This window comes from Pogona vitticeps, chromosome 8 (genome assembly GCF_051106095.1).
Source record: "Pogona vitticeps strain Pit_001003342236 chromosome 8, PviZW2.1, whole genome shotgun sequence".
Lineage (NCBI taxonomy): Eukaryota > Metazoa > Chordata > Lepidosauria > Squamata > Agamidae > Pogona > Pogona vitticeps.
The window spans coordinates 23,943,747-23,960,188 of NC_135790.1; the positions used below are offsets into that span (position 1 = coordinate 23,943,747).

General features: G+C 45.1%; 1 protein-coding gene across 1 annotated transcript in view; it reads right to left on the reverse strand.

Moving 5' to 3' along the window:
- Positions 1 to 732: 732 nt before the first annotated feature.
- B3GAT1 (beta-1,3-glucuronyltransferase 1) overlaps positions 733 to 16,442 on the reverse strand; it is a 53,779-nt gene continuing 38,069 nt past the window's right edge. The window contains exons 4-7 of the mRNA XM_020792165.3: positions 13,523 to 14,031; positions 7,056 to 7,352; positions 5,832 to 5,959; positions 733 to 4,445 (exon numbers count right to left, since the gene is read on the reverse strand). Coding sequence (XP_020647824.3) covers positions 5,873 to 5,959; positions 7,056 to 7,352; positions 13,523 to 14,031 — 893 coding nt within the window. The 3' untranslated portion in view covers positions 733 to 4,445; positions 5,832 to 5,872. The remainder of the gene's footprint in view (positions 4,446 to 5,831; positions 5,960 to 7,055; positions 7,353 to 13,522; positions 14,032 to 16,442) is intronic.

Genomic DNA, 16,442 nt, shown 5'->3' on the forward strand with positions numbered 1-16,442 from the left:
TCTGGACCGTGTGCTACCCAACCCCAACACACATGCCTTCATGAGTGGCTGGCAGCCTGAGGCTCAGAGATGGCACTTTCCATGCTCACACCATAGCGGCATCAAAGGCCTGGGGGCTTGATGCCCGCCTGCAACCCAAGCCAAAATGCCTAGGATGCATGGCTCTGGGGGACTGATTGGGTTTCTCCATGATTCACTGCTGTGAATAAAGGAGGCTGGCATGTAGACAGGAGGGGATGGCACTTGGAGAACACCTCTTGCGGAAAAACCTCGTCTTTTTAAATAAATGCCCCTGAATTTTCCTTAACAAACTGGGTCTGGGTGGCATTTGATGAAGGGCTTCTCACGTTTGCTTATAATGGAGTTAAAGGCCCATGCAAAATATTCTGGAGGGCAGAATTCCATACGTTTGAATTTTGAATTTGTTTCCAAGAATTCCCCCCCCCCTTTAAAAAAGCAAAAGAAGGATACCAAAAAATTCACACCACTTTTTCATACTTCGGGAAGGTGGGAAGAACCTTATTGGTTTTAAGGCTGGTTGTTGTTCCTGTTGTTTTTCCAGTTAACTGTTTTGATAAATAGTGCCATAAATGAAAAATAATAATAATAAAAAGTTGTGTCTGTTATTGTTATGATGTTGACAGTTGCTTTAAATATTGCACGATAGAGATTTGCCATTCGTCCAAAGAAAGACTTGATTTCACACTTGTCTATGCAGCTTAGCTAGTTCGGTTAAAGGATTAAAAAAATAAGTTTATTTTCATGTACAGGATTCCATTACTTTTTCTTTAGCTGGCATATATTATTGTGCTTTACTTAATCATTATCAATTTTTAAAGAAAAGCCAAGATACAGTGGGAGTCTATTAGATGTCTGAAGAAAACTAGAACCTAGAGAGGCAGTCTTTTAAAAAGAAAATTTAGAGGGGGCGTTTGGAATGGGTAGATCTCTCTTTGGTCTCTTTATTTATTTACTTGCCATAGGTGGCATCTACAGAAATACAAAATTCAGCTGCAGACAGTTTTCCTTAGAGCCTTCTGTGAGCCAACACGTAGTTTAGTTTTGGGCCCATTTGGAACGCATTAAACATCATTCCAATGGTTTTTTTTTAAAATCCATATAGCGATGTTTCCCCATAGCGAAGGTTAACCCCGCTATGCGGGGGCACCACTGTATTTTAATTCTACATGGGGAGTTGTCTTGGATTATCTTATTTCTCCTGACTCCAGCTGGGAGAGTATTTTTTTGGGGGGGGGTCACCTATAAATTGTAGCATCTCTCATGGTGGCAGAAACACCACTGCAACTTGGTAGGTGGAAATGTTAATTTGTGCCGCTGGTATATCATATGACAAAGCTGTCCCTGGCTAGTATTATTTTGAAACTGTACCACTTTATACCATTAGAGGTATGCACATCCATACATCTGTAGTTTTGGATGACACTTGGATGCATCTCTACTGTAGATACAGAAATCACGGATTGTTTTCTGAGATAGTTATAATCTAATTGTAATATTAGAACAATATGTGTTTAGGAAATGACCTTCCAGATTTCTTGGTGCAGATATTTTGTATGCTTGGGAGATACAATCTTGCCTATGTCCTGTTTTTAGTTTATGACCATGCGCTGCCATTTTTGTGCAAGCTGGTAACCAAGTGCAAAGCCTGCATCCTGTAAGCAAAACAAGAGCAGGACACAAATGTGTTTTTTTCATTTATAAGCAAATGACTTGTTTTTCACTCCATATCTATCAGTGTGATCCCAAATGTTGGCTTATTTTGCAAATAAGCCTCTTTTCAGTGCTAATTCCTACATTCCCAAGTTTTCAACGTTTTCCTGCAATTATTGGTCAAAACAATATAGAATCAATTATGCGTGCAGAATGGTGACGGATGACATTCTGGGTGGAGGAAGATTTTCAGTAAAGACTTCCTCCTTTTGTCCCTCAGCTTGTTTAACTAAGGAGTAATTGTTTTCATTATCTGATAGCTGTGGGATAGAAGGAAGAAGTTTTAAATTGCCAAAAATCTCCACCAATGGATGACATCACCCCTGGATGACAGTGCCACTTTTCAGTAATTAAAGACGTCTTCCTTCCGTCCCCAGTTCAGTACAATGAAACTGATTATATGTGAGCTGAGCAAGCTGCAAGACAGAAGAAGGAAGTATTTAATGACCAGAAATTTCCTTCATCTGGTGACATCATTTCTCTCCACAGGTGTAATTTACACCCCAGTTTGGCAGGAATAAAGAGAAACCGGGGGAATAGCTTTTGTCCTATCCTTTTAAAAATGTTTATCTGTAAGAGAGTCTGCTGATCTTAATTATATGAAAGTCTTATTATTTTGCAGTAGTCTGACTTTGGAGGATCTACCTCATAAATGTAACACCCTGTGTGTTCCTAACTCTCCCTTATCTGGCTTGAGCAAAGCCTGAGCAAAACTACAGAGGTTCAGCCAAAATCTCTTTCATTCCGGAGCCACACCGAAAGATCTCCATGTGGTTTCATGCCTCAGGCAGCATCCTGTGAAAAGGACCATGTGGGTTCCAGACACTATAAAATCCCCCAATTTTTCCCCCAAAGCAAGGTAACACGGGAGTGTTTCTGAAAGATCCAAAATTAGGTGGGAGAAACCCAGATGTTACCGCTAGAACTGGACTGGGCAGAATATGGGTGGGTTTCTGTACCCAAGCACTCTTTCGAACAAAACTTTTTTTCTGACGAGACACTGGGTCTCTGGCTGTGGAGCCCGAGGTTGGGCGTTCTGTTCCCCAATGTGCTTCCTATGAGTAGAGCCAGCCTGGGTGGCCTTGGGCAAGCTGCACAATCGCAGGGCACCCTCAGAAGAGGGGAAGGGTCAACCACTTCTGAATATTCTCTACTTGGAAAACCTGAAAAGTGTTGCCCTAAGTCAGAATTGACTTGGAGGCACATGATTATTACTTTATGATTAAGCACAGCAGAGAAGGAGGATATTGACTATCTTATCCCCTGGTGTGCTAGCTTGCTGGGAGATTTTTTAAAAACAAGATGTACAAAGATTTCGCCCCCTCATTTGAGTGGTACAGATCTGAGTGCTGCTACCTTCTTCCCTCTAGTGTGCTTCTTCGGCTATAAGACAGCAGTTTGCTTCAAAAGGTGCTGCCAGCATCATCTTTCTCACACACCCCAGCCTTCCTCGGATTTGCTGGCAGATCATAATCCTAGCCAGAGATTGCTCTAGGCTTTGATAATAGCGCCTTGATGACTTGTGAATCACAATCTCTGGCTTTGACCCTAACCCCCCTCATTGGCCTTCAGTAGTCCCATGAACAGCATCCCAAAGTTACAAGCCCATCTTGAGGCCGGAGACATGCTTCTGAAATCAATTCTGGACTCACTCCATGAGAGAAGCAAGATTGCTGCTGCCCTTTTTTTTTCCGGTTTCCTTCTCTTATTTCTCTGGACATTTTCTCGAGGGCCCCAATGGGAGTGTGTTCATCCCCGGGAGAATGAGATCTTTTGCAGCATTGCTTGGCGCTGAGCATGGTAGGTCATCTCGCAAGTCTTCGTATAAGTTGAGACTGGCACTTAGGTTGTAGAAGCCTGATGCCTTGAAGGATCGGTGCCACTGGGATCAGGCTGGTTCAGAAATATCATGTCCCGATCCACAGAATACGGAGCCCTGGTGAGAAAACCTGTCATGTGGGTTTGGTCACATTAAACAGAACGCAAGATACAACCCAGTTCCCTAGAGCTGATGGAAGAGGTATGGATTTCAGGAAAGCGGGGGTAACATTGGGCATGCGCTAGTTTACAACTGGCAGTCTTCCACCCCTACCATCCTTCCTATGCCTTGCCCAAATCTGACCATCTTTTAACGGCATAAATTTCAACAGCAAGAGTGCCACAGCCAAAGGCACCACCCTCCTCTCAATGCTGCTTTGTATGGTTGTGTCCAAGTAAGTTCCATTCCTGCTTGGGTGAAGACGGAGGAGCGGGTGGAGGATGTGCACGGTGCAATCCGTCCCTGGTCAAAATGGTGACCTTTGTCCTTATTAACATCTTGCAGAAGCCCGTCCCTTGGGCTGCTTCTCAGCTCCTGGACGGTACTTTTCAAGCACACTTCCTTCCACGTCCATCATTCAGACCTTCCCACCTGCAGCATCCCCACTGGCCTCTGCATCTCAGTGCAAAAGGGATCCCAACTCCACTGGTTCTGTGCTTTTATTTGTTTTTCCTCTTGGCTTTTCCCTCCCTTAAATAACTGGTTTGTCTCCAAAGGTCCCAAGTGTGTATCCTTCCTTCTTCATTCAAGAGTTTTACGAGGAAGCGCAGGAGAGCCTTGAGCGGTCTGGTAGGTTTGATGATTCGGCTCAGTTGCTCTCAATTGGTTTAATGTATCCAGACGATAGCCTGGAGACCCGGTTGGCCGGCTCGAGGACTCCACGAGAAGGAATACACTGCAAAATAAAACATAGCCTTGAAAGTCAGGTGTTTGTTGGACGAAGCCACCCTTTGGCTTTCGAAATCCAACCCTGTTTTTATCAGCATGAGTCCAGGTATTCATGACAATGAATCCCTGGCCAGCTGTACATGTTAACTGAGACATGTGGAAGAAAATGTAGCCATGTCCCTCATTCTGTTGCTCTCTTCTGTATCATATATCATGACATCACAACCTGTATCATGACATCACAATGCTCCATCATTCATTCTCCCTCTGGCAGGCAAGAAATGGAGGACTTGTATTGCTCGTGTTTTATCAACTGCAACTTGCTATCTTCTCTTAATAGAAACACTGATTAGTTTTATGTATGCCCCCAAAAGAAGGGCAACGTCTGAATATTCTCTACCTGGAAAACCCTAAAAGGGGTTGCCGTAAGGCATACAGAATTGCCTTAATAGCACACTATGTCTGTCCATCTGTCTCGTCTTGTCTGTCTGTCTGTCTGTCTGTCTGTCTGTATGTATGTATGTATGTATGTATGTATGTATGTATGTATGTATGTATGTATGTATGTATGTATGTATGTATGTATGTATGTATGTATGTATGTATGTATGTATGTACAGCATTTGTTGAAAAGTTGGCAGTAGGAGAAGAGGGAGATCAAATAGAAGATTGATTGATTCAATAAAGGAAGCCATGACTTGAGTTTGCAAGGGGTGAGCTGGGCTGCTAACGATAGGACGGTTTGGAAATCACTTATTCATAGGGTTGCCATACATCTCAGGCAACTTGGCACCACATGACAAGCAAAACAGCATTTGTTTGTTACTGCTTCTCTGCTTAGCAGGGCTCTTACAATAGATTACAATTATTTTGAAAAACCAATCGAAAACATTGTTTCAAAAGCCGATCCGATTTCCTCCAAATGCCAATTGTAAAAATTGATCCCGTTGGCCAAAAGCCCTTTGGTGGAATGATGTGATTTTAGCTATGGTTATCTTCAAACAAGCCCACTTCAAAAACCAGTTATGAAGTTGGCTTGTTTAACTGTGTTTGAGATAACCCACAGTTGCCAGTACAGGCAACGGTACAAGATCTGGTTAATCTAATAAGAGAAGCAAAAACTTAGCAACCCTCCTTAGCTTTGTGGCAGGAGGAAGGGATAGGGAGAGTCTGTGGTGCACACTTAGGGAAAATGTAGGTTCCTGTGTGTGTGTGCCATTAAACTAATTAAGTGTGAAGTCTGAAGACAAGGAGTGTGTTTGTTATTCGTGTTAAGCACACAAGGTCCTTAAGATCCATGGCTCTGTGAGAGATATGACATGGATTTGGGTTAGGTTTCCTTTAAAGCTACCAGGGCAACTAGACCCATGACATTTTTGCTATACAATCATACCTGTTAATACTTGCTCTGGGTTTTTTTTTTGTAGTGTGATGTCAGATTTCCACATTGGGATCTGTGAAACCTTTCTTCCCCTCGTTCACCAGGACTGGCTTCTCCGTCCTTGTGTGCCAGACGAGAATCTGGAGAAAAGATGGAGAAAAGGAGTTGAAGTTAATAGCTTCATACATAACAGGGAGCGATATGGATTATGTTTTGGACAAGTTTTTTTTTTTTTTTTAAAAAAAAAACCTCTGTGCTTGCTCCGCGCATGCATGTATGTGTGCAGGAGGAGAGAGAGGGAGAAAGAATATATTAGATAACAGATCAGCAAATTTTGTTCCTTACCAAGCAGGTGCATGGCCTCCTTGGCTAAAGTCCACAAGGTCTACGCTAAGGTATATGCACAGGGGCTAAAGGTTTCTCCTTATCCAGATCTTCACGTCTGCTGTGGACACACAGCAGCCCTTTGGGAGCGACTCTCGGCTGCTCCCCATCAACCCTTCCTCTTGATTCCCCTCACCTTGACAGGCCTCTCGCCTGGTTGCTATGACAATGAACTGCATGTTTAATCGATCCCATTTCATGCCTTCCTGAACAGAAGCCCGGCTAGCTACAAACAGCAGATTTTGCTTGTGAAAGCCAGGAAGTGGTCCTCTTTGTTAGCCCATGTGGGGCAGAATTTATAGTTTGCCAGCCTTCTGATACTGTGTGTGTGTGTGTGTGTGCGTGCGTGTGGACGAGGGATCCTCTCGTCTCACAGGGTCCAAAATGAAGACATGATGCACTGTGCAAGATTACCTCTTTAGCTGCCTCCAGAAGGCTGGGCAAACAAACTGTCTTTTAGTTGAAGAATATTGGCGTTAATAGGATTAGCCTTTTGCTCAGTTGCCAAGAACAGAGAGCTGGGGGGTAACATCCTTCTGAGGAATGGTGATGTTTTGGGATTCTTCGTCAGTATTAGGCATTGGCCTGGGTTGCCCATGGAAAGAGTGAGGCAAGGAACCCCCCTTTTTTTTCTCATTAAGGCTTCTGAAATTTGTGCAAACTGCCACTGCACAAAATGTATATCCTTTCCCTTTCAGAAGCAAAGCACAGATACACACAGATGCAAACCTCTGTCTGCCTCTTCAAAAGGATACAATCCGTTTACCTGACGCACCTGATTCCTAAAAGGCTACAAGTCGTTTTGTAGAAGGAACGCAACATTTCTTCTTGCCCATCCCACGAAAACCGTACCTTAGTGCAATTGGCAGCTTTGGGCTCAAGGTCGTTCAGCGTGACCAGCTCCCGGAGCAAGCTGCTCTCCTGATAGCCGCCCTTGACCCCTCGTAATTTGAAGTACGCCTGAGGTCGCTGGAGGATGAGCCTGAGGTTTACTGCGAAGCCTGCCATGTCGATGGCGAAAGGGCGGTGAGGATCGAAGACGGTCTTCCAGCCGTACACCTTCCCAGCCGCGTTTACTTTGGGCGATTCGTAGCGCAAACCTCCCACAAAGGCCACCGGCCACACGGACACTTTCCTGGTGGTTCGCATCTGCAGACAGAGAGAGAGCAACAGCACAGTCAAAGGGCATCTTTATGACAGAAGTAGGAGCATCCAGCAGCTGGTCCATAGTTGGACAGGGCACAAGGCTCTCCACTTCTACCTTAGGGAAGCTGGAACAACAGAGTTTCATTGGTAAGCACCTCCTTCCAAATGCAGATTGGGTTTGAATGAAACGCAACATCATCTATCACACTGGTTCTTAACCTTGGGTTACTCAGGAGTTTTGGACTGCAACTCCCAGAAGCTTTCACCACCAACTGCTGGCTGGGGTTTCTGGGAGTTGCAGTTCAAAAACATCCGAGTAACAAAGGTTAAGAACCACTGATCTATCATCTCAAGTCAACTTGTTCCTCCAACAGCAAACTCAGATAACAGGGCTCCCCAGTCCTTCCCCGAAGCACTCTTGAAATATGCACCTTGGCCTAAATCTAATTACTCGCCCTCACCAGATCTATTTAACCGGTTACTGAATGACAGGTCAACACATAGGTAAATCCAGTTGATTTGCTCTAGTTGGGATCTCCTGACCCCTATCCACTGCACGACGCTGTACGGCAGTGGTCCCCAACCTTGGGCCTCCAGATGTTCTTGGACTTCAACTCCCAGAAATCCTAGCCAGCAGAGATGGTGGTGAAGGCTTCTGGGAGTTGTCGTCCAAGAACATCTGGAGGCCCAAGGTTGGGGACCACTGCTGTACGGCACTCCAGCAGGCCAAAACCCCAGGACCAGCCATGAGGTGTGAAATCAGCTCAGATTCTTTCCATCAACACTCCTCCAGGTGGACTAGCCACTTAGAAGAAAGACTTAAAAGACTGCAGATTTTAAAAAGAGAGGGGAGGGCACCTGCATTTAAGGTGTAACATTTCAGATGCACCACAGGCAGCTCTGTGAAATTCAGTGCGGGTTCGCAGAACACCTCTCTGATCTTCAGGGCACATGAGAAGGCCACCAGCAGGAGTTCTCTCTCCACCTTTGCTGCTCAGCTAGCCTCTCAGACCTGAACTCTCCCGGCTTGTCTTTCCCTTCGTCTCTGCTAATTACAGCAAGACACCCTGGAGGGGTCCGAAGCGGTTGCCCTCCTGCATTATACGCGCTCGCTAAGAGCTGCCCAGAGGGAGGCAGTGAGGGGGGAAAGGAGCGAAATGGCGACCTTGCACTTTCGCTACTGCCGAGAGAGACCCTGCTGGCATCCAGTCCTCCTGGAGGAAGCCTACAGGCAGAGGAGAAGCCCCAGAAAACAACGCAGCCGGATCCCTTTGCAAAGGGTCTTTAATCATGCTGTCCTTGTGCAACTATTTGTGCAATTGCTTGTGCAAGCAGAAGCGGGAGCAAAACATAGCTAAAGAAAATCCCCCTGGGATTGAGGGTGGGGTGTGATTTGAGCTTCCACGTCCGATGCATATACCGCATCAACTGGGGACTGGAGAACATTTCCCAACTGCCCACACCTGCCATGAAATGGGAGGCCGCCAGTTCATACCAGTATCTTCAGGCAGGGCTAGGACAATTTGGCACGCTCCAGGCCAATCGGAGTTGTCAATACATGATCAGAAGGACCAAGAGACTGATTCGGTATAAGGCAACTATCTATGTTATGTTTGCACTTAGTTTTGAATAAAGCCACTGGTAAGCAGTACAGGCGACAGGGCGGTATTAATCAACTGTCAGATTGAGTGTATTACTTCCCTAGGTTCCAAAATGAAAGGGCTTCCTTTTCTGCCTCTGCATTGAACCCTGCATGTGGGGGGGGGGGGAAGCTTTAATTGTGTATGCATTTGGTTATTTTAATGATGGCTCTTGATTTTCTGTACACAACATATTCAGTTAGATTTTTTTTCCTATTACCTCTACCAGCCAAACAAATATGTCAACTTGATCTCCCTCATTATTCTGAGATACATATTTCCCTATATCTGTGGACAGGTTCATATGCACATAGTGACCCAGAGGAACCTCTGTGACATACACAACTACACACACACACACACACACACAGAGAGAGAGAGAGAGAGAGAAGTATGTAAGGCCAACTGACGTCAACTGCCGATGGGAAGGGAGAGAAGGAATGAGGGACGGAGGGTTGCTCCGTCTGGAAGGTCTTGAGCACAATAGCATTTGATAAATATTGTGAATGACACACAATACATTTTCACTAAGCTGTACTGAGATATAATACAGCACACATACAAACAAATGAAACCTTTCAGTGCTTTGATTTTTATACCACGCACACCTGAGGGGAAAGCTCTCCTAAACCCACTTATTTGGGAGTAAGCTCCACGGAAAGTGAGTCGTACTTCTGAGTAGACACCTATAGGGATGCAATCTAAGGGCATTTACCCCATATGGGCTTCACTACGACCCTGAAAGCTATGGGAACTTGAGCCAGGCATTGACTCTTCCACCCCTGTCACTGCGCTTGATTCTTGCAGACATTCCCCAGGAGGCAATTCCCTCTGGTATATTTTAAGGGGTGGACCTTTAAAAAAAAGTAATGGGACAAAAATAAGTAGAGCCCTTCTGGATCAGACTGAAGGCACATCTGGTTCAGTGGGTTCACTGTTTTCACAGTGGTCAACCAGATGCCCACAGAAACATCACTAGCAAGAGAAGGGTGCAATTGTACTCTCACTTTTGGCTTACCTCAGCAAATAATATCCAAAGGAAATACAAAGCCATCTTGACTAATTGTCACCAATAGCTCTCTCCTCCATGAATTCACTGCATTTGCATTTTTAAGATGCCCAAGTTGGAAGCAATCACTACATCTTGTGGTGGAGAGTTCCACAAGTTAAATACGTATAATTCTAAGTTAAATGAATGATACTAGTGCAATGGGTCCCAACCTTGGGTAACCCAGGTATTCCTGGACTGCAGTTCCCAGAAACCCCAGCTAACACAGATAGTGGTGAAGAACTCTGGGAGTTGCAGTCCAAAAAAACACTTGGCTTACCCACGGTTGGGAACGACTGCCCTGGAGCACGAAATAAGTGGGTCAGCTCCTCTGTTTGCTTTTTCAGGTCAATTAAAGCTGGCAATCTCAGCAAGAGACTACAATCTGCAGTCCACGCTGCCTTCCTTGAGTCTTGTGTGCTCCCCTAGAATTAAAGCAGCCACATGACCTTACATGGAGCATGTCACTCGCGCAGAGCAATGTCCACCCCATCCCAGAGAGCCTGCTCAGCGCGCATGTACCGAAGCTCTGTTTCTCTGACGGCACGAGAAAAGCTCAAGATCTGGACTCATCTGAAAGAGCGGGTGCTCCTTTCCCCGTCCTGTGAATTAAAGCCTCTGTCCCGGTTCTTGTCGCTTCGCCCAGAGTTGGATCGTGGCCCGTTACAAACCTATCTGTCACTTTCTTCTTCCATCACTTTCCTCTCTTGTGCCCTCCCTTGTCGGCTGGTTTTGTGTTTTTTTTGCCAATTTTATGTAGCTCAGGCTCGGGCAAGGGATAATTTTTTATGTGCTTGCATTTAAATTAATTAGCATCACGTTTCGTGGCAAACGGTTTCATTTGTAAATCCTCTGGGGAGTGAGTGTGTCATTTCTGTGCTCTTAAAAAAAAGGCCTCCACTTACAGCTGGTAATGAATCAGAGTTAATATCCTTTAACTGCAGTAGTATGCAGAGGAGGGATGATTTGAGGCACAGAAGTGGGTGGGAATCCTGCTGTGTTTGCCTCCAGAAACTACTTTTTTTCTCTCCCCCAAAAGAAAATCACTGTCACCTTCGACGTGCATTCCAGGGGTGCAAAGATAGATTCTGACTTGTTTATCATGACCCCAGAACTTGGGAAATTTTCTGGGCTACAGTTTGGAAAATCTACCCGCACATATTGCAAGAAGAGCCTCGTGGCGCAGTGGTTAAAACGCTGTACTGCAGCTAAAAAAACTGTGCTCACGACCTGGGGTTCAAATCCCAGGTAGCCGGCTCAAGGTTAACTCGGCCTTCCATCCTTCCGATGTCGGTAAAATGAGTACCCAGCTTGCTGGGGGGGCAATGTGTAGCCTGTATAATTAAAATTGTAAACCGCCCGGAGAGTGTTTGTAGCGCTATGGGGCGGTATATAAGTCCAAAAAATAAATAAATAAACAAATAAATTATGAGCCATCAAGACTTCCTACATTTTCTAGGTAGAGAGTACTCAGACCTGGTTTCCCAATCGCTGCTTCTAGGAGTGCCTCAAGACTGTGCTGCTTGCCCAAGGCTACATGAACTAGTTCTTTCCCCAGGAGGCACAGTGGAGGAACTGAACCCCCCAACCTTTGACTCTGCAGCCAGATGCTTAACTCACTGAGCTATCCAGCCAGTTACCAGCGAGCATCTAAGCTCTGGACCTTCCCAAAGAAGAGTGGAAGCAGCTGTATTTATCCACATCAACACCCCCTTTGCACTCCTAGCAGGAGCAAGTCTTATGTAAATCTAATGGATCTTAAGGACCCATTCCAGACCAAACCTTTCCAAAATACTTTACATCACAGCAGGGAAAGCTCAGAACAGCTTATGATTGCGGAGAAATCACATCCTCTTCCAGCTAATGAAGCTTAGCTCAGAGGGCGCCGAGAGGCCAGGGATACAGAATGCTGGGTATTATTTGGAAAAAGAAAAAGGAGAAAACCAACAACTCATGACGTTACCCACTGTCCTACAGAAATAACCAGTTTTGTTTTCTTGTTCATTCGATTTGCACAATAAACCTCAGCTTCCTTTTGTCGGAATCCTGCTGAAATGGACTCATGTTGATTCATCCTTTGGAAATAAACAGCAGCCCAATGATGCTCTGTTTCACCCGACAAGTTTAATACCTACATTCCTTTTATGATCTTTGTCCTTGGGGCTGCCAATGAACTGAAACTGTCCCTCGGGGCAATTTCATGTTGGTTATTCTTATTACTTTTTACGATGGCCATAGACAGGAACTCGTTTCTCTTCTTCTGCCTCCTTTGCCAGCTAGACCATCCCGAGGGCTCTGCCTATCTTTTCCAGGATAGAAAGTACTCTATTGAAATATTGGGAGACATTACCTTTTTTGGGGGGATGCTGCCTAGGAAATTCTGGAGGAAGCTGAAACAGTGGCCCCATTATCATACAGGGCAATAAAAACACCAAGGGACCAAACATTAACCCAGCACTAACATGGCATGATTTAGTTTCATTGTACAGGGTCATTGTTGGGTATAGATGATTTTTGTCAAGCATCAAACAGTCCTTCAAACAAGGCTGTTCTGGATTACAGAAGGCTAAGGTTAGGCACTCAAAAAATATTTCCTTTGCAGAGTGATGCACAAAAGTTGAAATGTTAGATCAAAACTCAAGAGGGGCCTGAGCCCAATGAACAACTGGAAAACAAATGGGTTAGATTCGTAGTTCAGTTTGGGGATCCTGTTTGGCCAAAACGAAATGCTGAACCTTTTTTCCCCGCTCATAGGCCTGCTCCTGCACAGAGACGGCAGGGTCGGTTCCTGGAAGGGAAGTCAAGCCACTGTCTCTAAAGATGGCAGCAGCGTAGCACAAAGAGGAAAGGGAGTAGATGGGTAGCAGAGGGGATAGAGGTCTTAAGTTCCCCTCCCCGAACCACAAATAACAACAAAAAAAAAAGCGAACCACGAACTAGTTTATTTTCCCAGTATTTGTGGATGGTTTGTGAGCAGCCACAAACCATGAACCGCCTGGATTTGTCATTTTTCCAGTTCGGGCCCATCTCTAATCAAAACATTTCAGATATACTGCTGTTGGTGCCAACAAAGCAGATGTTACAGCATTTTTATATGGACTCCTGAGCTTTTCTTCCCCCTGCACAAAGCACAGGTCTTCTTTTGCAATAACAAGGGACCTCAGGGCGACATCACAAAAGTCTCCCATCTGTCGCATCACCAGAACCCAACCTCTGTGACATCACCGGGCGTCATTCAGTGTGACCTCACCCGAGATCTTCCGGTAGAGCTCTGAAATCGGAGGGGATGGGAAGCTGCCGATGCAGCGACCGTTTGCACTGAGCGTCTCACCCACTTTTCCTCTATTCTGTCTCATACATTTGACAGATGCCAGTCATGTCGCTGGAGAGGGCCACTGAGGTTTTACATCAGGAGGGTCTGCACCATTGAGGATCAAGAGCAAGAACCTAACCTGTCCAGCTGGGCCACCCTGTCAGCCTCTTACCTCCTCAAACAGCTCCAGGCTGTAGGTGTTGTCATCGTCGGCAAAGTAAACCACTCCCGGTTGGCTGTTGTTCTTGTTAAACGTCTCCCGCAGCCACCTTAAAGCCAGATTCCTTTGCATGGTCCCCCGGGGAATCCTTGGGTCTCTCATGTCCCCCCTTAGCTTGTAGTTGCGTGGGGTCTCCACGTTGAGGTGGGTGTAGTTCAGCCCCGTGTCCCTCAAGAGCCGCGTGACAAGAGGAGTCCGTCGCTGGGAATCCTCCACCAGGATCCAGTGCAGGTTCGGGACGTGCAAAAAAGTGTTGGCGAGCCGAGTCAGCTCCGCTTTTTGGACCGGTCGGCTGTAGGTGGGTGTGATGACGTGGATGGTGGGCAAAGCGTCCGACCAAGGAGGCGGGCGGGTGTAGACGTATTCTGTCCTAACCACCTCCACAATATCCCGGTCTGAGAGGCAATACTCCTTGGAGTCGGAGCCCTGGGAGAAGTCGCGACGGGCGTCCCCACCATCGTCTGTGGCATCGCATCGGAGAGAAAAGGAAAGAGAAGGTCATCTTGGTGAGGTCGTTCACAGAGAGTAACCCTCTCTTGGTTTGGGGAAGGAAGGAAAGGGGGCACAGGAAAGCAAGCCGGGGAAGCTGAAGCCATGAGCAGGAAATGGTGCCAAAAGGGGACAGAACAAGTTGCGAAGTTTTCTGTAACCTGACTGACTGGACAGCTCTATGCCATCACATTTTTGAATTCTGCAACCTGAATTCCGCAATCTTAATTCTGCTATCTGAAGCAATGTGTTCATCTATCATGGAGTCTTTCTTGCTGTTTACCCTTCTTACACCTCCCTCGTTTTCATCTATTGTTTCCCCTAGGCCAGTTTTTAAATTCCAAATATTTCAGGAAGAAACTTGCCCTCTTGTACTCTGGAAAATGGCCGGTACGTTGATCATGGTATATAGATTTTGGCAGCAATCTTTACCATCAGCATCATTCGTAATCCACGGGATGAAGATTATTTGGCAAAGCAGAGCTCAGAAACATGGGGCGGTGTTACAAAAGAGGAAGATGAGCAGGCCGGTACACCTAAATCATGTACCCCCTTCCAGCAAATATGGACTGAGCTTATTTTATTCCTTCTCTCACCACATCCCTTATTCCTTTCATGCCATGCCTTACATTTTAAATTCTTATCAGGGACCATCTTATTCCCTCTTTTACAGGCCATCTGGAGAGCTTTTTTTGGTTGAACGTCCGAATAAAAAGCCAGTATTATTGTTTCCCTTCATATTTTGCAGGCAAGATAGATCTAGGAAGTAAACATTGTCGTCTACTACTACTACTACTACTACTACTACTACTACTACTACTACTACTACCAACAACAACAACAACAACAACAACAACAACAACAACAACAACAATAATAATACACTTTTGGAACTCTTAATAATAATTTTGTAATTGAAAAACAGAGAAATATTTGTCTTAGAAGACATAATCATAGTGATAATTAGGATGATGATGGTGATGGTGATGACACCTCCAATTACCAAAGAGATAGCTAAAAGAATTACAAAGACGTGTCTTTTCTGGGGTTGCAAAACACCAGTTGACATGGTCATGCCTCCATTTGAAAGAATTATTCCCAAAAGACGAATGGAAAATCAGCCTATAGACCTATTCATTTGGAAAAAGTCAGATTCCCCCCCCCTCCCCCTGCACCATCTTTTTTTCTAGCTCTTTCCAGTGCTTATTCTTTCTTGCAACTGTTCTGATCTCGCCCTCGGTGTAGCCTGAACAAATGTTAAAGTCTTTTCCTCACCGTTCCTTTTCTTTGAGCAAAAACATTCCCTCTCAAGTTTCTAAGTGAACGGTCTGACCCTTCAGCCGTGGATCATACCTTGGGTTTTGTGTGTCCTGGGGCCCTATGTAGGTTTCATGTGAACTTGCCCATTCTCCACAATCTGGAACAAAAGCCCTTCACCACTCCCTCCTGAACTGGTACATATGTACATGAGATCCAGTGTAATGGTGAGATCCGGTGTGGTGTAATGGATAGCGTGTTGGGTTAGGGCTCAGGAGATTCAGGTTCAAATCCTTGCGAGGCCATGAAAATACACGGGGTCGGCAGTGATTGTGGTAAACCACTGTTGAATATCTCCCATACTTTGCAGACCTTATTGGGATTGTCATACATTGAAAGTGACTTGATGACAAGTAATAACATTTGGTGGTAGTAGCTTGCCTAGGAAACACTCTCCTCAGTCTTCAGCTTCAGTTGCTAGATCAAAACCTTAACTTTGATTCCAAATAAGACCACTTCTTCTTTTCCAATAGCCTTCACTTTTCGTTGCCTTCACTTTTCCCCAGTATCTGTCCCCACCGACGCTGGATATCATTTTGAAGACTCAAGCTCTCCCATCATGTCCTTCAGGCTTAACAAAAGGAGAAGCGGAAGGCAGTGAAAGCAACAGCTAGAGATCCAGAGTAGGTATGAATTAACACCATGTTAGGTGCCAAGCAAGAATTACGAATGCCGGGTCTTTAGCAGTTAAAATGTCAATGTTCTAGAGACATGATTCCAGAAGACTTTCAGGTCTGAGAAATCAGACTTGCAAATGAAGTGTCTGCTTGTGTTCTAAGGCTAAATACAAAATGAAGTGAATCTATTTGCACACTACAGGTGACACAAAAAGCTTTGCCTGTGAAAATTAGAAGCTCTCAGGAATGTTTAGTGTGAACAGAGCTTGGATTAATTTGTTTAAGAAAAAAGCTTGTTCTGTTGCTAAGTATTTGGCAGTTGCCAAGCTCACCGTTGTGTTACCTACAAACGTTTTTTTTTATTATCTTGACCTTTCTTGATGTGTTGCGTTGCCACCACCAGTGTAGAATCCACAGTTTTCTTAATTGCTGGCCAATTATGTTGTTAC